At 47.8% G+C, this 19,226-nt stretch overlaps 9 protein-coding genes across 9 annotated transcripts; 4 read left to right on the top strand and 5 right to left on the bottom strand.

Annotated features, from left to right (window-relative positions):
- Nucleotides 1-710: 710 nt before the first annotated feature.
- Nucleotides 711-1,477, bottom strand: DEU56DRAFT_958335 (uncharacterized protein; the record flags this gene model as incomplete). The annotated part of the gene is made up of 2 exons (XM_041359279.1): nucleotides 711-1,319; nucleotides 1,381-1,477. 2 exons carry the CDS (start codon nucleotides 1,475-1,477, stop codon nucleotides 766-768), a joined length of 651 nt encoding a protein of 216 aa, XP_041205464.1. The 3' UTR covers nucleotides 711-765.
- Nucleotides 1,478-2,997: 1,520 nt separating this feature from the next.
- DEU56DRAFT_891333 (uncharacterized protein) lies at nucleotides 2,998-4,099 on the bottom strand (the record flags this gene model as incomplete). The annotated part of the gene is made up of 6 exons (XM_041356295.1): nucleotides 4,077-4,099; nucleotides 3,783-4,019; nucleotides 3,604-3,732; nucleotides 3,413-3,549; nucleotides 3,278-3,362; nucleotides 2,998-3,227 (listed from the first exon to the last, which is right to left on the bottom strand). The coding sequence occupies exons 2-6, from the start codon at nucleotides 3,997-3,999 to the stop codon at nucleotides 2,998-3,000; spliced, it is 798 nt and encodes a 265-aa protein (XP_041205463.1). The 5' UTR covers nucleotides 4,000-4,019; nucleotides 4,077-4,099.
- A 950-nt stretch (nucleotides 4,100-5,049) lies between these two features.
- Nucleotides 5,050-6,270, bottom strand: DEU56DRAFT_819681 (uncharacterized protein). Its single transcript, XM_041354034.1, has 5 exons — nucleotides 6,022-6,270; nucleotides 5,848-5,973; nucleotides 5,655-5,791; nucleotides 5,512-5,602; nucleotides 5,050-5,454 (listed from the first exon to the last, which is right to left on the bottom strand). Exons 1-5 carry the CDS (start codon nucleotides 6,245-6,247, stop codon nucleotides 5,207-5,209), a joined length of 828 nt encoding a protein of 275 aa, XP_041205462.1. The 5' UTR covers nucleotides 6,248-6,270; the 3' UTR covers nucleotides 5,050-5,206.
- Nucleotides 6,271-7,577: 1,307 nt separating this feature from the next.
- DEU56DRAFT_742179 (uncharacterized protein) lies at nucleotides 7,578-8,282 on the top strand (the record flags this gene model as incomplete). Its single annotated transcript, XM_041348916.1, has 4 exons — nucleotides 7,578-7,671; nucleotides 7,726-7,862; nucleotides 7,913-8,000; nucleotides 8,053-8,282. Coding segments are annotated over 4 exons (549 nt in total), but the record flags the coding sequence as incomplete, so codon positions are not given.
- Nucleotides 8,283-9,350: 1,068 nt separating this feature from the next.
- On the top strand, nucleotides 9,351-9,775 carry DEU56DRAFT_524358 (uncharacterized protein). The gene has a single exon (XM_041346628.1). It carries the CDS (start codon nucleotides 9,469-9,471, stop codon nucleotides 9,721-9,723), a length of 255 nt encoding a protein of 84 aa, XP_041205460.1. The 5' UTR covers nucleotides 9,351-9,468; the 3' UTR covers nucleotides 9,724-9,775.
- Nucleotides 9,776-10,527: 752 nt separating this feature from the next.
- Nucleotides 10,528-11,143, top strand: DEU56DRAFT_903158 (uncharacterized protein; the record flags this gene model as incomplete). The annotated part of the gene is made up of 2 exons (XM_041356626.1): nucleotides 10,528-10,624; nucleotides 10,686-11,143. The coding sequence occupies 2 exons, from the start codon at nucleotides 10,528-10,530 to the stop codon at nucleotides 10,991-10,993; spliced, it is 405 nt and encodes a 134-aa protein (XP_041205459.1). The 3' UTR covers nucleotides 10,994-11,143.
- A 798-nt stretch (nucleotides 11,144-11,941) lies between these two features.
- Nucleotides 11,942-13,146, bottom strand: DEU56DRAFT_819673 (uncharacterized protein). The gene is made up of 5 exons (XM_041354033.1): nucleotides 12,905-13,146; nucleotides 12,728-12,856; nucleotides 12,535-12,671; nucleotides 12,392-12,482; nucleotides 11,942-12,334 (listed from the first exon to the last, which is right to left on the bottom strand). Exons 1-5 carry the CDS (start codon nucleotides 13,125-13,127, stop codon nucleotides 12,093-12,095), a joined length of 822 nt encoding a protein of 273 aa, XP_041205458.1. The 5' UTR covers nucleotides 13,128-13,146; the 3' UTR covers nucleotides 11,942-12,092.
- Nucleotides 13,147-14,143: 997 nt separating this feature from the next.
- Nucleotides 14,144-15,211, bottom strand: DEU56DRAFT_915576 (uncharacterized protein; the record flags this gene model as incomplete). The annotated part of the gene is made up of 5 exons (XM_041357758.1): nucleotides 14,144-14,379; nucleotides 14,441-14,531; nucleotides 14,584-14,720; nucleotides 14,782-14,907; nucleotides 14,968-15,211. The coding sequence occupies 5 exons, from the start codon at nucleotides 15,209-15,211 to the stop codon at nucleotides 14,144-14,146; spliced, it is 834 nt and encodes a 277-aa protein (XP_041205457.1).
- A 1,472-nt stretch (nucleotides 15,212-16,683) lies between these two features.
- Nucleotides 16,684-18,243, top strand: DEU56DRAFT_524091 (uncharacterized protein). The gene is made up of 6 exons (XM_041346627.1): nucleotides 16,684-16,698; nucleotides 16,770-17,319; nucleotides 17,370-17,498; nucleotides 17,553-17,689; nucleotides 17,738-17,828; nucleotides 17,878-18,243. Exons 2-6 carry the CDS (start codon nucleotides 17,100-17,102, stop codon nucleotides 18,105-18,107), a joined length of 807 nt encoding a protein of 268 aa, XP_041205456.1. The 5' UTR covers nucleotides 16,684-16,698; nucleotides 16,770-17,099; the 3' UTR covers nucleotides 18,108-18,243.
- The last annotated feature ends 983 nt before the right edge of the window (nucleotides 18,244-19,226 follow it).

Genomic DNA, 19,226 nt, shown 5'->3' with positions numbered 1-19,226 from the left:
GAAGTCACGTGATCTCGATCGCGCTTCCCCATCGGGCGAAATCCCGGCGATCGAAAATTGCAGGGGTGGTGGGCGGGAGACTCAGACGAGAAATGGGATAGGTACATATATATTTAGAAACATATTATAAACACTTTATGTAAAGTAACCCAGTACCAGAGGGGCAAAAATGCGAAACAGTTTTTGATATGTTTTCTATTAGGTCACACTCACAGAGGCTCTGTAGCAGGTATTGGTACAAAAATAAAGAGAAAAAGCGGTTTATTATGTTCTATGTTATGTATATAACCTATACTACTTAACTAGAAGCTGTATCTAATTGTGGTGTGGTGGGGAGCCAGGGATTGATGGGGAGGGTGTGGGAAAGGTTGATATTTGGGAGAATACCTAAAATGGGCTATGTTTTGGGTGTTGCGGAGAAGTTCCCACAGTAGGTACCTGAAAATGCGAACATGTGACCCTGTGAGTGGCTGTGCTAAGGTATGCATCACATTCTCAAATGGAGCGAAGGCTGAGCGCTGAGCGCTGATGCATCGATGCATCAACCACTAGCAGTGTTGTTGCATTAGAAGTCTCTGCTACTTGGCCTGTTTTTGTGCATTAAAATGACATTATAGCCTGATGGCGGAGAAGATGGCAGAACTTTTTGGACAACACGCAGTACTAGTACTACTACTAAAGTCAAAAATCCAACGATCTAGTATTCGGAGCCCTTAACATCGCAGACTTTTTGCCCGCGCCTCTGATTCGCTCGAAGACCTTACTCTATTTCTCCGCTAGTTCCTCGAAAGCATCCCAACCGGTCCCCAAATCCTCCGCCCGTTCCTCGCGCTCCTGGTAGAAGTTGAAACAATTATCCAATTCCTCCGCTCCTTCCTCGAGACAACGCTTGTCGTTCGAGACTACGTTATCAACTTCGCGCTTCTCGTAGACGTGGAAAGAGACTACGTCATCAAGTTCGCGCTCCTGGTAGAAGTTGAAACAATTATCTAATTCATCCGCTCCTTCCTCCAAACAACGCTTGTCGTTCGAGACTACGTTATCAAGTTCGCGCTCCGTCGGGTGGTCCACGAACTTGGAGTCAAGTTCCTCGCGCTCCTGGTAGAAGTTGAAACAATTGTCTAATTCATCCGCTCCTTCCTCCAAACAACGCTTGTCGTTCGAGACTACGTTATCAAGTTCGCGCTCCGTCGGGTGGTCCACGAACTTGGAGTCAAGTTCCTCGCGCTCCTGGTAGAAGTTGAAACAATTGTCTAATTCATCCGCTCCTTCCTCCAAACAACGCTTGGCGAACTTGGAGTCAAGTCCCTCTCGTTTAGCTGAGTGATACATTGAGGCATCTGAGTAACTATAATAATGCTGATGATCATGAATGCTCACAGGAGAGTTCCTCGGTCGAGATAGCTCTTGGCGTGGGTGACGCTGTAGCGAGAACGACAAAAGATATAAGCGCGGTAAAGAGCACAGAAAGCTGCATGTTTAAAGAGAAGAGTAGAGAAGAGGCTACTTTGTCAATGTACTGAAAATTCAAGAGGACTCTTTATACATCCTGACAGGCCGGCTCGATGTTCACAAACGGCACAATTACATACCTTTTCATATCAGAACCAGCGGATCATCAGCCAGTTGTCGAGATCTTCGAGGCGTCACACCGCCACGATACAGCAATATAGGATCCCAGAACTAGGACTAATAAACAGGTTGAAGGAAACGCCGTGATAAGTTGCGTGGGAGTGGCTCAATCACTGGTGCAGATTAGTCCGTTGCGGAAGTTTCATCGTCATGAAGCATTCATAGTTGACCAACGTTCGGCAGTATGCAAGGAGCTGCCACGTCAGGTATGCACGAGCATCTGCAGCTTATCATTTAGGTGATTTGAGTTCACACCTGGCGGGATAAAAAGATAATGCCATGCCACAGCATATCATCGTCAGGGTCATCAAATGCATCTTGTTAAAGCTCCGTCAGCCTGAGATGGAAGGATGAATCGTGATGGCTGAACGTTCAGTCTCTACACCTTGTTTAAGCGCTAGAGTCGAACATAACGCATGTGCCACGGGCCCGGGTCTCTGAGAAAAATACTTGGGATGGCACGAGTGAATTTGAGATTCATCGAAGCACCGCGTCGGCCATGTGTTCGAGAGCAGCAGGATGTGCATAAACGTCTCATTTTACGGCAAGGCCAGATGGGTCAAGGAGCAGGGGGAACAAAAAGTCTTCTCTAAAATTTCATGACGAAGTAGCCACTCAGCTCATGACCCCGAACATGCGACTTTCTCTTCTCTTCAGCACGCTCGCATCCATTGACACTATTTCTGTTGCGTACCACGCGCCAGGAGCGATCATGAGACGATCGAGATACTCACTGCTCAATTAGAGCGTTTTTTTTCATGCGTGCTTTGCTGGCAACGTTTAAGCACAGCGCCAAATTTCGGGGAACCTACAGCGTGAGGAGAGCTTCAGTTCGGGTTACCGAGGCGAACTGACTTCGCATCGATGACGAGACAAGGCAAGGCAAGTGGCGATATATGATGATAATTGTATAGGAAGGATTTCATCACCGTGACATTAATGGAAGTGCAAGCTTAGTTCGAACCATTATGACCATATAAGACCATGTAAAAGCACCGCAATCAGCATTATGGAATCGGCAGCAATACTCCACCGCCGGCGCAGTTGTCTGTGCTCATTTGATTTATCCATACGCTTGCAACATCTCCCCGTTCATAAATCATGATTGTCTGTTACAATGAGCTAACGAGGTACTTGCTATGTGTAGTGGCCCATCCGAGTCAGGTGGTTGAACATTGAACATTGAGTCTTGATTAGTGTCTTCAAATATGACACAAACAAGGTGTGCTGTCGAGTTTTTTTTGTAAAAACCGTAGCAATCCAGAAGGAGGGTTTCCACTTGACGACTTTAGGTGTTTACTACATTCGTCATATCGTGATCTACGCGAGGACTGCCAGCGGAAAGAATGCATCGAACTGCAATAATCAAGGAGGGGAAGGCAGGTTCACGTTATCCTCCAATCGGACCACCTTAGATTTAGGGACGAAAACACGATGCTCATCAACCCAATCCAATACCTTCTCAAAGTCTCTGCATTGGTGAGGAATGTTGAAGTTAGGAAAAGGATCTTTGGCTCCCTTCACCCAGTCGTAAGTCAGCATTGTCACGTCACCACGACACATAATGTTCTGCCTGAGCATCTCGATGCAGTGGTCTAAGGTATAATAAGCATGGCATGGTCCAGGCGGGTAACAGTATACCCACCGAGATGGATGCGGGATTCCTCGGGGGATGCGTTCGAGTCATGACCATAAGATTCGTCATGCCAGCTGACTCTTCGAAGCATGTCCTACAGAGAATTGAGCAAAGATCGACCAGCCTCCATGTTTCGCAACTGACCACGCAATGGAGCTGGTGGATGACTTCTACCGTTGCCACGTAACCTCCGCCGTATTCGTCAGGATACCTAACCATCGAAGGAGAAGGTTTCTCCCCTGTTCTGAGCAGTTGCTCAAGTGTCATACGAAGTGGGCGTGCTGGAAAATATCGTCAGTAATTGCCTATGATGGGGTCGAAGCACAGGACGCAACCATCGAGAGATATCCTATCCCAAGCGGCGTCGATTTCCGGGGACGGACTGCCACGAAATACGGAATGAGCGCCCAGACTTCCATTGAATCTTATAATGCCGATGGATTGAATAGCCTCATTTGCTGGAGCTGTGACGAGAAAGTAAGCTCCAGAAAGTCGACAATATTTGTCCTCCTACAGTACAGTACTACGTCATCAATCGACGGCGCCCGCACCCATAGCGTGAAGAACAGCATCATTATGGACATCAGCACACCATGCCTTAGCCACGGCAACGAACAAAGGAGACGTGATTTTGAAGGCCTTCTTTCTATACTGCTATCAAGAAGGTGCGTATCGTCAAGGTCGTCGACTCTATCGACACGAGCATACGGAGTAGTACATTCCTTGTGCATAAATTGCGAAAAAAATGGGCCTGAAGTTAGTGGGTGTGGGTGAACAAAATCTCAGTGAGGACGTTTGGAACACGCACAAGATAAGTACTTTGGTACTTTGGGCTGGCCATTTGGAATCGATATCCCGCCTTGGAACCGAGGACCTAAGTGGACTGATACTTACTTATGTAAGTGGGTGGGAAACCTTGAGCGTTTCGATGCCTTTGAAGCTGAATAAGTATGGCCACAGCGCCTCCACTTTCATGAGTGATGACCCGAAGACCTATATCAGATACTTAGCGACTCTTGTGGACTTGTCTTAACAAGATAATGGGTTGACTTAGTTCGATCCGGGGTTTTGCTCGGCACTCGAAAGCAAAATCTAAGTAAGTATACTTACCTGAAGTAAATTGATATTCCTATATGGAATGCGCATTGCATCCACATCCCAACTTAATTCACGTAAGTAAACAAGCAAGTGACATGCTTAATACCACTTCGTTTCAGCGGATAAGCTTTCGAAGCGATGGGGCCCCGGAAGCTTCGATATAGTAGCGCCCAAGCTGATCTGGAATAGTTATCTATTCGATAAGGGATTGACATAGTATCATCCCATTTGAAGATATCAGAAACTTCGGGACTGCTTGAATCACACTCCTAACAAACTGCCTGTTAGGACTGAAACACTGTGGCGCTGTTAGGTTTGTGATTCAAGTAGTAGTGGGATACCCGTGAACATACCCTACGATATGATTATACCGTGCTAACGTTGATCACGTAGTTGTCGACGTCCTTCAAAAGAGAAACGACAGGCCGCCTAGATCCCATATAACCTAGCTAGCAGAACGGGGTGTATCAAGCGAGTGGGTCGAGTGAACTACTGATATAACTTGAATGTTCTTCGGATGGCAAAGAAATCGTCAAGGATGGACTCTGCGTCACTACCTGGGATGATGAAACGAGAATAGATGAACGCATCCGAGAATCGAGATGCATCTGGCAGTAAATGTCAACTTACCTGATTATGAATCTTACTTAGTCAGCACGTGCGGTTTGGTGGACACGGTAATGTAAACAGCGCACACTGACATTCTGGGTCACATCGATCTACATCACATTTGTTTTAATACAGTTCTTCCCAAGACCCCAATGACCACTCTCCTCCCCAACTTCCAAGGTGAACAAGTGGAGTGAGCAAGTATAGTATGATTCCTTGTAAATCATTGATTCATACATCGATGTCATTGAGGTTGAGTTTGGGGATGTCAACCGTGTCTTCGAAGCGAGTAACCTCCGATTTCTCGATATGAATAGCGTGTTCGACATGCCAATCCATGATTTTCTCGAAGTTCCTGCATTGATGACGGGTGTTGAAGTTAGGGTAGGGGATCTTGTGTCCCTGCACCCAGTCCCATGTGATCATCGTCACGTCGGCATTGCACATAATATTCTGCCTGATCATTTCGAGGCAGTGATCTGGAGCGTAACGGTATAACATAAGCAATAGTGCCTCAAGCCAGAAATAATATTCACCAAGATGCAGACGGAGGATTTTGGGGGAGTCCTGGAATGAAATATCTATGGGCCCATAATAATCCACCCAAGAGGCTTTGCGAAGCAAGTTCTACACAAGTGTGAGCCAAAAACGATCATACTGTCGGTGTAGTATGGCTTGCCACACAATGCAATTGATGGCCGACTTCCAAAGAGACCATGTAGCCTCCACCAATGCTGTCCGGATACCTGACTTTCGAACGCAAATCGGTTTCGCCTGCTTTGAGCATCTCCTCACGGGTCATTCGGGTTGGCCCCACTGGGTTTTACGTAGGTGAACAATTATAAACTAGTATAACGAGACCAACAACGCACCATTGCGAGATATTCTATTCCAATTGAGATCGAGTTCTGGGGAAGGGGGGCCACGATATATAGAAGGAAAGTCGAGGGTTCCGTTAAACCTTGTAATCGTAGGCTCGACAGCAACATGTGCCGGGGCTATGGTGGATCAATGACCATACCGTTTGACGCTGTCTATGTACTCACAGTATACAGCAATTTCGTCGCGCAGGTGAGCCGAAGGCGTACGCATCCATAGCGTAAAAAAGAGCATCGATGTGAAAATAAGTGTGCCGTGGCTCAACCACAGCCTGGGGCGGAGGATAAGCGACTTAGCACGAGGTTCTGCATCGAACCTTTCTGCATCACCAAGTAGTGTCTCGTCGTCGTCGACAGCATCAACGGGAGAGTACTGTGAAAAATCTTTGACCATTCGGACCTTTGGGTAAAGCAACTCTGTTTGTCACTGAATGTGAGGAAGCAGGAACAGTTAAGGACATACAAACACTTGTTGACAGTTCTCGCTTTGGGTCCGAGTCTAAGGGTGTTTGTGTGGGATGCGCCAGCTGGACTTGTCTCAAGTGCTGACATTGATCACCGGATACGTAGCGGGCGTTATATGGATGAATCATAGCCTAGGCTGAGTAGGATATCCTCGGCGCTTGCGGCTTCACAGCCATTTGAATTCGGTGCATTCCAGATCCGGGCCAAGCAAATCCAACGACGTGGAAGATGAAGCGGCCAATGTCGAAAGTTGAATATCGCGAACCTGGATCCTTTGGTCCTGAATGAGACTGGTAACCAAATGCAGCATTGAGACGTTCATTCAGTTCAAGAATGAACAAGCTGACTGCTGGCTGCCAGATTGTTCTTTTGATTCGGAAAGAAGTTCCTAGCAGGCACCTGGCATAACCTACTGACGTGGCGGCTGTTTCGAGATGGAACTACGAATCATGCGCATTTCATGATCTAAGTAGCTCATCTCACGGCTTTTCCACATCCAAGGATTCGTTCTGCCATTGCACATGTTGGGTGACTAACGGCATACCAGCCCGGAAACCGTCGGAAATCGGACTTGCTGGTGTTCCACGATCCATCAAACACTTGATTGCATCTGACTTAAGTACGGATCATTGGGGAAGCTCAGGTTCATGCTAGGACCATCAATATCTGTAGCATTCAATTCCCGCACCTCAAATGCAGACACGATTTAAATGGCGTAGATAAGCCAGCAAAACCATGGGAGCAGCTGGGAACGCCTTTCAAAAAGGAAAGTGGGTAATGATTCAGAAAAGTTTTACCAGGTCCTCGGCTGTCCTCGGGCGGGTGCCAACTCAAGCCTTGTCATAGTTCATGGGCATTGTCGCAGCTTCTGGGATGAATAAAGGTACCTTTGAAAGTATTCCAATACTCCGGCCTGTTTGGTTCACACTTGACCCATCAACTACAGATTCAAATTTTCTTGCCCAACTCATGTCAAAGGAATATTATTCTCCTATCGACGGGGTCGACGATGACGATACCAAGCTTCTTGATAGTGGTATAACAACCAGTCTACCAAAATCTCGCTTCCTTCACCTATGGCTATGGCTATCTCATGGTGTGCTGATGTCTATAACTTTGGTGTTCTTCACGCTATGGGCACGGGCGCCTTCGATAGACGACGTAGTTCTGTACTGTATGTGGATAACTAGAATCAACGCACATGACCTTACTTACCCGTCCCAGCTCCAGCAAACGAGGCTATTGAATCCATCGGCATCATAAAATTCAATGGAACTTTTGGTGATACTTCCATATATCGTGGCAGTCCGTCCCCAGAAATCGACGCCGCTTGGGATAAGATATCTCTCGATGGTTGCATCCTGTGCTTCGCTCCCATCATAGGCAATTACTGACGATATTTTCCAGCACGCCCACTTCGTATGACACTTGAGCAACTGCTCAGAACAGGGGAGAAACCTTCTCCTTCGATGGTTAGGTATCCGGATGAATACGGCGGAGGCTACATGGCTTCGGTAGAAGTCATCCACCAGCTCCATTGCGTGGTCAGTTATGAAACAGGGAGGCTGGTCGACCTTTGCTCAATTCTCTGTAGGACATGCTTCGAAGAGGCAGCTGGGATGACGATTACTATCATCATGGGAACACGCACGAATCCCCTGAGGAATTCCGCATGCATCTTGGTAGGTATATTGTTCCTTGCTCTGCATACGTCTTGCTTATGTTGCACCTCAGACCACTGCATTGAAATGCTGAGACAGATCACTATGTGTCGCGGTGATGTGACCATGATAACCAACGATTGGATGGAGGGATCCAATAGTCCATTCGCTAATTTCAACGTTCCTCACAAATGCAGAAACTTCGAGAAGATCTTGGATTGGGTTGATGAGCATCGTGTTTCTATCCCTACATCCAAGATAGTCCGCCTGGACGGCAACATTGACTTGCCTTCTCCTCCTTAATCACATTCTTACTGTATTCTCTCTCCTTATGAAGCATTATCTTCCTATGACAGTGGATGTAGACACAGAAACATTACACAATTGATTTCTATGGGCCGAGTTCCACAAGGTGCAAACACGCGTCTTGCAAAAGTTGAACGTGACTGCAACTGCCCATTGAATAGTGACGAGTCTGTTGAAATCCGACGTCTCCGAGGAACGCCCAGAGAGCCGACGCGCAGGCACGATAACGAGTAGAGAGTCCGAGCGGAACATCAGGAAATCGGCCATGAGGTGATTTTAATAGATAATAGGCAATGCTCGCATGAAACAGTGGCCTATCGGCCCTCTTGTAGAAGCCTTACCCAATCCTTACGCAATTGAAAGTGACGCGAATAGCGCGACGTACCCGCTTTCGATCGCTGCGATCACGGGGACAACTTGCACGCTCGAGAACATCGGAAGCGAAAGTTTGCAGGGTGATGCCCGGTTCGCCGTAGACGTGCTTGCACGCATGGGATGTGATGTGGTCTAGACCACAAACGAAACGACCTTCACGGACTCGAAGAAGGGCGAGCTGAGGGCGATTGGGAGGTGGATATGGAGCCGATGACGGATGCGTTTTTGTCACCGTGCACCCTTGCTACCAATGCGCAGAGCGGGCAAGAGAATACGACAAGGATTGTTGGGATTGCGAACAAGACAGTGAAGGAGTTGTAATCGTATCAAGGCAATGATTAATCAGTTAGGTGTGTGTTTTGATTACATCTAATTGCTGCTCACTCTCGTATAACTGACTTGACCGTCACAGCCAAATTCGGCGTGCAGACCAAACAACTGGATGATGGACTCGCGGTGTACGGTCGCCCATTCAACACCCTCGCCCGTGGCGCGAGCGTGCACTGCTATGACGACCAACCGTGTCGCGATGGCGTTCAGCGTCCTGGGTACTGTTGTACCCGACACAATCATCGAGGAGAAGCGCTGCGTCGAAAAGACGTGGCCGAACTGGTGGGATGATTTGGAGAACAAGGTGTGACTCACATCCTTCCTCGCTCTCGCTCAGGCTTGGTTCTGATATGTACCCCAACGTGATACCTGCTTTGCGACACATGCCGGACCTCAACGGCGCGTGTTGATGCTATGAAGCTGCGTGTGGACCTACTGCGCGCCCCTGACACCCTGGGTGCTATCCCGTCACAGGCTTATGTTGCCGCACAAGTCGCAGTCTCCCAATTATATTGTCAAGATCGTCGGAAAGGTGGGCACGATGCAGAACAACTTTGTGTTGCATGATTTCGTTGCAACGGCTAACCTGCAGCGGGATGCAAAACCGATAATTGCGATCAACATGGGCGTGGAGGGTCAGATGTCACGTATACAACTGCGCCGGCGGTGGAATATTGCTGCCGATTACATAATGCTGATTGCGGTGCTTTTACATGGTCTTACATGGTCATAATGGTTCGAAGTTCGAACTTGAACTGTCACGGTTATGAAATCCTTTCCTATACAATTATCATCATATATCGCCATTGCCTTGCCTTGTCTCGTCATCGACGCGAAGTCAGTTCGCCTCGGTATCCCGAACTGAAGCTCTCCTCAGGCTGTAGGTTCCCCGAAATTTGGCGCTGTGCTTAAACGTTGCCAGCAAAGCACGCATGAAAAAGGCTCTAATTGAGCAATGAGTATCTCGTAGATCGTCTCGTGATCGCTCCTGGTGCGGAGAACGCAACAGACATAATGTCAATGGATGCGAGTGTGCTGAAGAGAAGAGAAAGTCGCATGTTCGGGGTCATTTGATGACTCTAACGATGATATGCTGTGGCATGGCATCATCTTTTTATCCCGCCAGATGTGCACTCAAATCACCTAAACGATAAGCTGCAGATGCTCGTGCATAAGTGACGTGGCAGCTCCTCGCATACTGCTGAACGTTGGTCAACTATGAATGCTTCATGACGATGAAGCTTCCCCAACGAACTGATCTGCACCAGCGACTGAGAAACTGCCACGCAATTTATCACGCCTCTTTCCTCCAACCCGTCTATTGGTCCTGGTTCTGTGATACTATATTGCTGTATCGTGGCGGTGTGACACCTCGAAGCTCTCAACAACTTGCTGAGGGTCCGCTGGTTCCGATATGAACAGGTATGTAATCATGTCGTTTGTGAACATCGAGCCGGCCCGTCAGGATGTATAAAGAGTCCTCTCGAATTTCCAGTACATCAACAAAGTAACCTCTTCTCTTCTCTTGTCTTTAAACATGCAGCTTTCTGTGCTCTTTACCGCGCTTATATCTTTTGTCGTTCTCGCTGCAGCGTCACCCACGCCAAGAGCCATCTCGATTGAGGAACTCTCCTGTGAGCATTCATGATCATCAGCATTATCATAGTTACTCAGATGCCTTGATGGATCACTCAGCTAAACGAGAGGAATCTGACACCAAGTTATTGGAGTACCGCGTGCGCGAGGAATTGGGGACCTCTTGGGATTCTTTCGAGGAACCAACAAAGGAATTAGGGACCTCTTGGGATTCTTTCGAGGAACGAGCGGAGGATTTGGGGACTGGTTGGGATTCTTTCGAGGAACGAGCGGAGGATTTGGGGACTGGTTGGGATTCTTTCGAGGAACCAGCAAAGGAATTAGGGACCTCTTGGGATTCTTTCGAGGAACGGGCGGAGGATTTGGGGACCGCTTGGGATTCTTTCGAGGAACGAGCAGAGAAATAGAGTAAGGTCTTCGAGCGAATCAAAGGCGCGGGCAAGAGGTCTGCGATGTTAAGGGCTCCGAATACTAGGTCGTTGAATTTTTGACTGTAGTAGTAGTACTAGTACATACTATACGGTGACTATGATATGTAACGGCGCAACACTACCAAGTACTAGTACTGCGTGTTGTCCAAAAAGTTCTGCCATCTTCTCCGCCATCAACTATCCGCCAGCCGTGAAAATGCCGGAAACCTAGTGGTGTCGAAATTTTCACCCACCTTGAATAATAGTCAGCTGTTAATATATCGGAAACTTGACCCTTACTATCATGGGTACTATCACTCCTGCTGTAGGAGAGCAACCGTTGAATCTTGGTCCTGGATCGAACTATCCCACACCGTGCCTCCGTCTATCCCTTGTGTCTTATTCTCTGCTGAGGTCATGATATGATTAACTCAGCTCAATGTTGCAGGATTATGTAGTACTACTGTGTTGTCCTAGTCGACGTAATCAATAGCCGACCCAAGCTCCTCGCGCTCAATCAATGTGTAAATAAGTATGCAATGAAATGAAAAATGGTACCAACTACTATCTACTATGCCATGGCTCGGAACACCTTGATTTCTTGGATTCAAGCCACTGGGAACTGGAAACAAGCCTTGTCAAGTTGTTTGATATCCCTCGTCTTCGGTGATCTCAGTGAGCATCTGAAAGGCGAGTTCTTCAGTCCACCTGCAGAATGATTCACTCGCCTGTGTGGTACGAGGCTAAATATAAATGAGATCAGCGGGAACGGAATTACTTGAGGACACCGGGGGGGGGGGGTTTGACATAGTAGACTCGGAACTTACTTATTCAGCAAGCAACGCACAACCGAATGCAATTCCCAAGTACCCGCTTTCAGTCGATAGCGCCCAATAATGACTGATTAGTGCATTCTTTTCTTCTGGTCTAAATGTGCAAGGCTTTCTGACATTCTGGGTCACATCGATATACATCACGTTTGTTTTAATACAATAATTCTTCTCAAGGCCCCAATGACCACTCTCCTCCCCAAGGTGTCCCTGAACAAGTGGAGTGAGCAAGCAGGCAAGTAGTATGATTCCTTGTAAATCATAGATCATGTCAACATGAGAGGGTGTTTTGGGAGGTCAACCGTATCTTCAAAGCGAGTGACCTCCGATTCATTAATATGAATAGCGTGCTCGATATTCCAATTCATGATTTTCTCGATGTTCCTGCATTGACGACGGGTGTTGAAGTTAGGGTAGGGGACGCTGTGTCCCTTCACCCAGTCCCATGTGATCATCGTTACGTCGGCATTGCACATAATATTTTGCCTGATCATTTCGAGGCAGTGATCTGGAGCGTAACGGTATAACATAAGCAATAGCGCCTCAAGCCAAAAATAACATTCACCAAGATGCAGACGGAGCATTTTGGGGCTGTTCTGGAATGAAATATCTATGGGCCCATAATACTCCACCCAAGAGGCTTTGCGAAGCAAGTTCTACCCAAGTGTGAGTCAAGAACGATCAGATTGTCGGTGTAGTATGGCTTGCCACACAATGCAATTGATGGCTGTATTCCAAAGTGGCCATGTAACCTCCACCAATTTTGTCCGGAAACCCGACTTTCGAACGCAAATCGGTTTCGCCTGCTTTGATCATCTCCTCACGGGTCATTCGGTTTGGTCCCTCTGTATTTTGCGGAGGTGAACAATTACAAACTAATATAACGAGATCAACGACGCACCATTACTACGAGTTAATTTACTCCAAGCGAGATCGAGTTCTGGGGAAGGGGGGCCACGATAGATGGAAGGAAAGTCGAGGGTTCCGTTAAACCTTACAAACATGGACTCGACAGCATCATGTGCCGGGGCTATGCTGAATCAATGACTATACCGTTTGATGCTGTCCATTCACTCACAGTATACAGGAATGTCGTCGCGCAGGTGAGTCGAAGGCGTACGCATCCATAGCGTGAAAAAGAGCATTGATGCGCAAATTAGTGCGCCATGGCCCAACCACAGGTGGAGGATACGCGACTTAGCACGAGGTTCTACATCTAACCTTTCTGCATCGCCAAGTAGTGTCTCCGAGTCGTCGTCAACAGCATCAACGGGAGAGTACTGTGAGAATTCTTTGATCATGACCTTTGGGTAAAACAACACCATCTGTCACTGAATGTGAGGAAGCAGGGGCAGTTGGGGGGGACACACAAGCACTTGAAGGTAGTACTTGCTCTGGGTCCGAGTCTAAGTAGTGAGAGCCTTTGTGTGGAGTGCCAGCTGGAAAGTGCTGACATTGAGCATCATATACGTAGCGTGTGTTATATAGATGAATCATAGGCCTTGGTAGGATATCCGTGGTGCTCGCGGCTTCACAACCATTTGGATTCGGTACATCGGAATTTGGTTCTGCCAGCGAATGAGATTCAAGGTCACTAAATGCAGCATTGACACGTCCAGAAGTTCAGTTCAAGAATGAACAAGCTGAGTCACTTGATCAGCCACTGCTGGCTGCCAGATCGTCCTTTCGATTCGGAAATGAAAACTGCCACCTTTGAGTTCCTACAACCTTCTCAGATAACTTAATTACTGACGTGGCGGCTATTTCGAGACGGACCTACGATGATCATCATGCGCATTCCATGATCTAGTAGGCAGCTACGCAACTCATCATGGCTTTGCCACATAATTTCAAACATCACCAGCGTTTGCAAATCGTTTGCAACACTCGTCATTTGTGCGCGGCTTAGAGTGGATGTATTTGTCTGCGCGTATCAACGACGATGGACCCCGGAATAGCACATCACTGCGATTATGTTGCTTTCATAGATATGATGGCGGCCGCTCGCAGCTATCAAGTGCATATTTCAGTTGCGTAAACATCAACCTACGGTGGATGGTACGAACCATGATGACCAAGGTTACATGCTACTGGCAGATGTGTACCGTGACCCGAGGGCCTCTGAGGCACATCACTGAGGGACGAGTGGTTTGAGAGGACTTGACACAAACCCCATTGCCTTGGGCCATCAATTTTTGACTTTAAGCGCCATATGATTGATGCAACAACAATACGATAATTCTGCAAAGCTCCCAATCCTCACAAGATATGCGGAAGGGCGTCTATTTAGCACGCAATACGATATTCCACATCCGAATCAGATGATTGGGTAATACGGAAGATCGACCGTATCTTCGAAGCGACCAACCTCCGATTTATCGATATGAACAGCATGCATGCTAGCCCAATCCAAGATTTTCTCATAGTCCCTGCATTGGTGACGGGTGTTGAAGTTAGGATAGGGGATCTTGTGTCCCTGGACCCAGTCCCAAGTAATCATCGTCACGTCGGCATTGCACATGATAGTCTGCCTGATCATTTCGATGCAGTGGTCTGGAGCGTGACAGCGGGATCTCATAAGCGCGAGATGCCTCAAGTCGGAAAGAATATTTACCAAGATGCATACGGACTACTTCGGGGGCGTCCTGGAACGAAGGATCTGTGGGCCCATAATACTCCAACCAAGAGGATTTGCGAAGCAAGTTCTACATAAGTCTGAGCCTAGAACGATCAGACTGTCGGTGTAATATAACTTACCAAACAATGTAGTTGATGAGGGGATTCCATAGATACCATGAAACCTCCACCAGTGCTTTTCGGATACTTGACTTTGGAAAGTAAGTCGACTTCACCGGCTTTGGTCATCTCCTCAAGCGTCATTCGAGTCGGTAGCACTGGGGTTTCAGCAGTTAGTGCTAAGTATGTAGTATGAGGAGGAGGAACGAAACAGCGTACCATTGTGAGCTATTCTGGCCCAAGCGGCATCAATTTCTGGGGAAGGAGGGCCACGATAGATGGAAGGAAAGTTGAGGGTGCCGTTAAACCTCACAAGAATGGACTCCACAGCACCACTTGCTGGAGCTGTGATGGATGATTTAGACTATTTGTTGACCGTTCAACGTACGAGGTCTGTTCACCCACAGTATACAGGAATGTCGTCGTGCAAGGGAGCCGAAGGCGTGCGCATCCATAGTATGAAAAAGAACATCGATGTGCAAATAAGTACGCCATCGCTCAACCAAGGCCACAGGTGGAGGATGCACGACTTTGGACGAGGTTCTGCAGCAGACGCACCGAACCCTTCTGGGTCACCAAATGGTTTTCCGTCGTCGTCGTCGTCAAAGGCATCGTGAACGAGAGAGTACTGTGAGGAATCTTTGAGCATGGTGCTTAGGGGAAGCAACGCCGTTTGCCACTAAATGCGAGGGTCCGGGAATAGCACAAGCACTTGCAACTTCGCTGTGGGAGCCCTTCATGCGGAATTATGGCGATTCTTAAGACGCTGGACCTCCTGATGACAGAACTGGATATCGCTGTATCAGTACTGGTGTGCCGAGTAATCACGATTAGCTGAACCCTGTTCAAGTTATTCCGATCTGAAAGGCCTGGCGCTACCCACCAATTGAGAAGTCATGCGGCTGCCCTCACACCTCGTGGCACGAACTCCAGTCCAAAAAGTCAAGTCCAAGTCAAGTTGGTGAAAAAACGCTCTAGAAGTACTATCGAGCCTTTCTAAGGTGCTTGATCCCCCAACTTTGACAGGCGCTATCAAGGTCCGCGGAGTTACAAAGGCCATACCTAGCCGAGTAGGAAAACGAGTGACTACTCGAGCGCTGTCCTAGAATTTTAGAAGTGGTTAGAGTTCATTGATTCAAAAATGGATAGCCAGTACTGCAGCATACCCACGTAATAGTGTTCGATGACAATGGGCCACATGGTACACCGCAACTGGCGGAGGTTTTGCATACAAGTACTATTCAACGTTGGAGGAGAAATGGACATTCTGGGGGCAAGTTCGTCACAGACCCTGGTCAGGACATGTCTGGGTCCCAGTCTGGTTTCGTGTCAGCCGATCGGCTATTCGGTGAGAAATTCGTTAGGTCTGCGTAGCGTCAGAGAGTGGATGCGGCTCGGATGAGATGGACTATGTTGATTTCATTGAATGTATTGGAGTATATTACAATGAAACTGGGTAGTAACATTATGGAGGGTAGGGCGGGAACAATGGCGATGGGACAGCAGTTATTGATTCTGGAGTGTGCATCACAGCAGCAAAGGTACTGATGTATCAGTAATCAGTGACGACGGGTGCGAGAGCACGAAAGAGGCAGGCGAAGGCCCTGATGCATCACGGCGAGTGTAGGGCGCATAAAAGAATCTGGATCCATGACCAGAAGGAGAGAATGCATCACTGTACAGGTGGGAGCAGAGCTCTAGAGAGTATGATGGATCGTACATACTATGGGAGGGGATATTGCAATCTCGATGTACTTTTGTGGTCGTGGTCGTGATAGCTGAAGCTGAGAGCGTTAAGGATAGGCACTAGTACTGATACGGGTGGGGCGGGATGGCATGAACGTTCAATTCAAGTGGTAGGTTGAATTCATCTGGTATTGAAACTCCGACAAAATTGGGCCAATTTCCCCAGAGTCTGTGACTGACAGACTTGCCCCCAGAAGTACTCTACCCACTTTCACCATCCCGGTCAACGTTCAACCACTGGCATCACGGACGCGTAGCCCAAAGTTGAGAAATTGGAATCAACGCCTACAGGAAACTAAAATGTCCCGTATACTGACCCTCGCAGCTACACGACTAGGCAACTGTTGTAGTATATGCAACACTTGTTGAGGCTCTGCCACGTCTTGAATTGTAAGTGCTACCAATTTGATGACATTTGATCACTCCACCTAATCCAAATTCCCTCACGAACCCTCACGAAGGACATGAAATCCCATTAGATCTCACACTGCTCAAAAATGAAAATGAAGAATGAGCTACTTGTGGACGTTAGCCAGCACCCAAAGATCTACTATCTAAGTTGGTTCCGCCGGCATATTCACATCCTTGTCCTTGTGAAACGTGGTGATTCGTTATAAGTGATGGGAACGTTTCTCTCTTGCTGTCACAATCAGACAAGCTGCTTCTAGGTTCTCCCGTGCCAACCCAAGCCTGCCCAATTTCAGTACTATTTTTTGCGAAGTGCTATATTCTGACTGTCTGGTTCACATTCGACCCACACGAACTTCAGATCCAAATTTTCTGCCGGAACTATGGACAAGGAATATTACTCTCGCTATTCTCCTGTCGATGGAGCAAACGACGACGATGACGGTGCAAAACTCCTTGATAGTACAGAAACCAGACTTCCATCAACATCCCGCTTCCTTCACCTATGGCCATGGCTAAGTTATAGTGTGCTGATGTCCACAACGATGCTGTTCTTCATGCTATGGGTGCAGGCGCCGTCGATCGATGACTTAGTACCGTATTGTAGGAGGGCATATATTGTCGACGTCCTGGAACTCACTTTCTCGTCACAGCTCCAGCAAATGAGGCTATCGAATCTATCGGCATCATCAGACTCAACGGAAGTTTTGGTGCTACTTCCATATATCGTGGCACCCCGAACCCAGAACTCGAAGCCGCTTGGGAAGCGATATCTATCGATGGTTGCATCCTGTTCTTCGCTCCCATCATAGGCAATTACTGACGATATTTTCCAGCGGGGGCAGTTCGTATAATGCCTGATGAACTGCTCAGATCAGGGGAAAAACCTTCTCCCTCCATGGTTAGATATCCAGACGAATATGGCGGAGGTTATATGGCGACGATTACAGCCATTCACATGCTCCATTGTACAGTCAGTTATAATACAAGGAGGGCTGAATCTTTGCTCACTCCCATGTAGAACATACTTCGCAGAGCGAGCCGGGGCGACTATTACAGATCCTCTGATTATTCCCTCCACGGCTCCCCCGAGATATGGCGTACTAATCTTGGTAGTTATATGGCTTCCTTCCCATCGCAAGTCCTCATGTTATTCCTCAGACCACTGCATCGAAATGCTCAGGCAGAACATTATGTGTCGTGGTGACGTGTCAATGGTCACTTATGACTGGGTGGAGGATGACGAACTTCCCACTCCTAATTTCGACGTTCCCCATCAATGCAGAAACTTCGAGAAGATATTGGATTGGGTAGAAGAGAATCGCGTAATTCTCCCTCAATCCAAAATGGTCCGCTCGGAGGATACCATCGACCTGCTTTCCCCTCCTTGATTGCATTCTTGATCCAATTTGTTCCTGATGACGGCTTTGACATAGATCATAATACGCCGGACGTATCCACAGAAACGTATGGTTTTACTACGAATTGAGTTCCATAGACTATTATACCAGAAGATGCCCGAATGTAAGTCGAATGCAATTGCAACTTCCTTCAGCATCATGCTTGTGTATGGCTGCTTGTTAAACATTACACGCTGGGTGACTTTTCCTGCATTCACGGCGGGCTGGAGTGCGGCACTGAGGCACTCCATCTACACGGAATTTCAGATTCGCGCTTCTTCTGTATGATCCGCTGTCCCAAGCGGCATGAACGCATTGATAGCTAGTGTCCCACGCCGTGAAGACATTCTTACTCGACGAATTTCGGAGACCCGGGCAGGCTCCAAGTTGTGGCACCATGTCACGTACTGGTGCAAATTTCGATGCATCGCATGTCAGGTCGCACGAGAGGGGCCGTGATGTCTGTGAGATCTGTGACATCATCATGCCTTGTGCGGAGTTGTGCGGATTTGTCAAAAGTGTGAGAATTGTCGCGAAATCAACAGTTTGCTGATGGTACGCAATCATACGCGCACCATACATCCAAGCCTCGCCCTCGCTCGAACCTTTCACATGTCACACCATGCCACCTTCGCGATAGCCAACAAGTGAGCGCACCCTCCTAATTTTCGTGGTGTCAAGCTTCGCAGTTCGCATCGCTGCACTCCGGAGGGGATATTGCAATCTCGATGTACTTCTGTGGTCGTGGTCGTGAATGTGATGGCTGAAGCTGAGAGCGTTAAGGATAGTGGGGTGGGGTGGGGCGGGAACGTCTAATTCAAGTGGTTCATCTGGTATAATGAAATTCTCCAGAGTCTGTGACTGACAGACTTGCCCCCACCAGAAGTAATGCCCACTTTCACCATCCGGTCAACGTTCAACCACTGGCATCACGGTCGCGTAGCCCAAAATTGGGAAATTTGAATCAACGCCTACAGGAAACTAACATGTCCCGTATGCTGACCCTCGCAGGTACACGACTAGGCAACTGCTGCTAGTAGTATATGCAACACTTGTTGAGGTTATGCCACGTCTTGAAGCTTGAATTGTAAGCGTTTCCAATTTGATGAC

Source organism: Suillus clintonianus, assembly GCF_016758775.1.
Source record: "Suillus clintonianus strain FC179 chromosome Unknown DEU56scaffold_70, whole genome shotgun sequence".
Lineage (NCBI taxonomy): Eukaryota > Fungi > Basidiomycota > Agaricomycetes > Boletales > Suillaceae > Suillus > Suillus clintonianus.
This window is presented reverse-complemented; position numbering and strand designations above follow the sequence as displayed.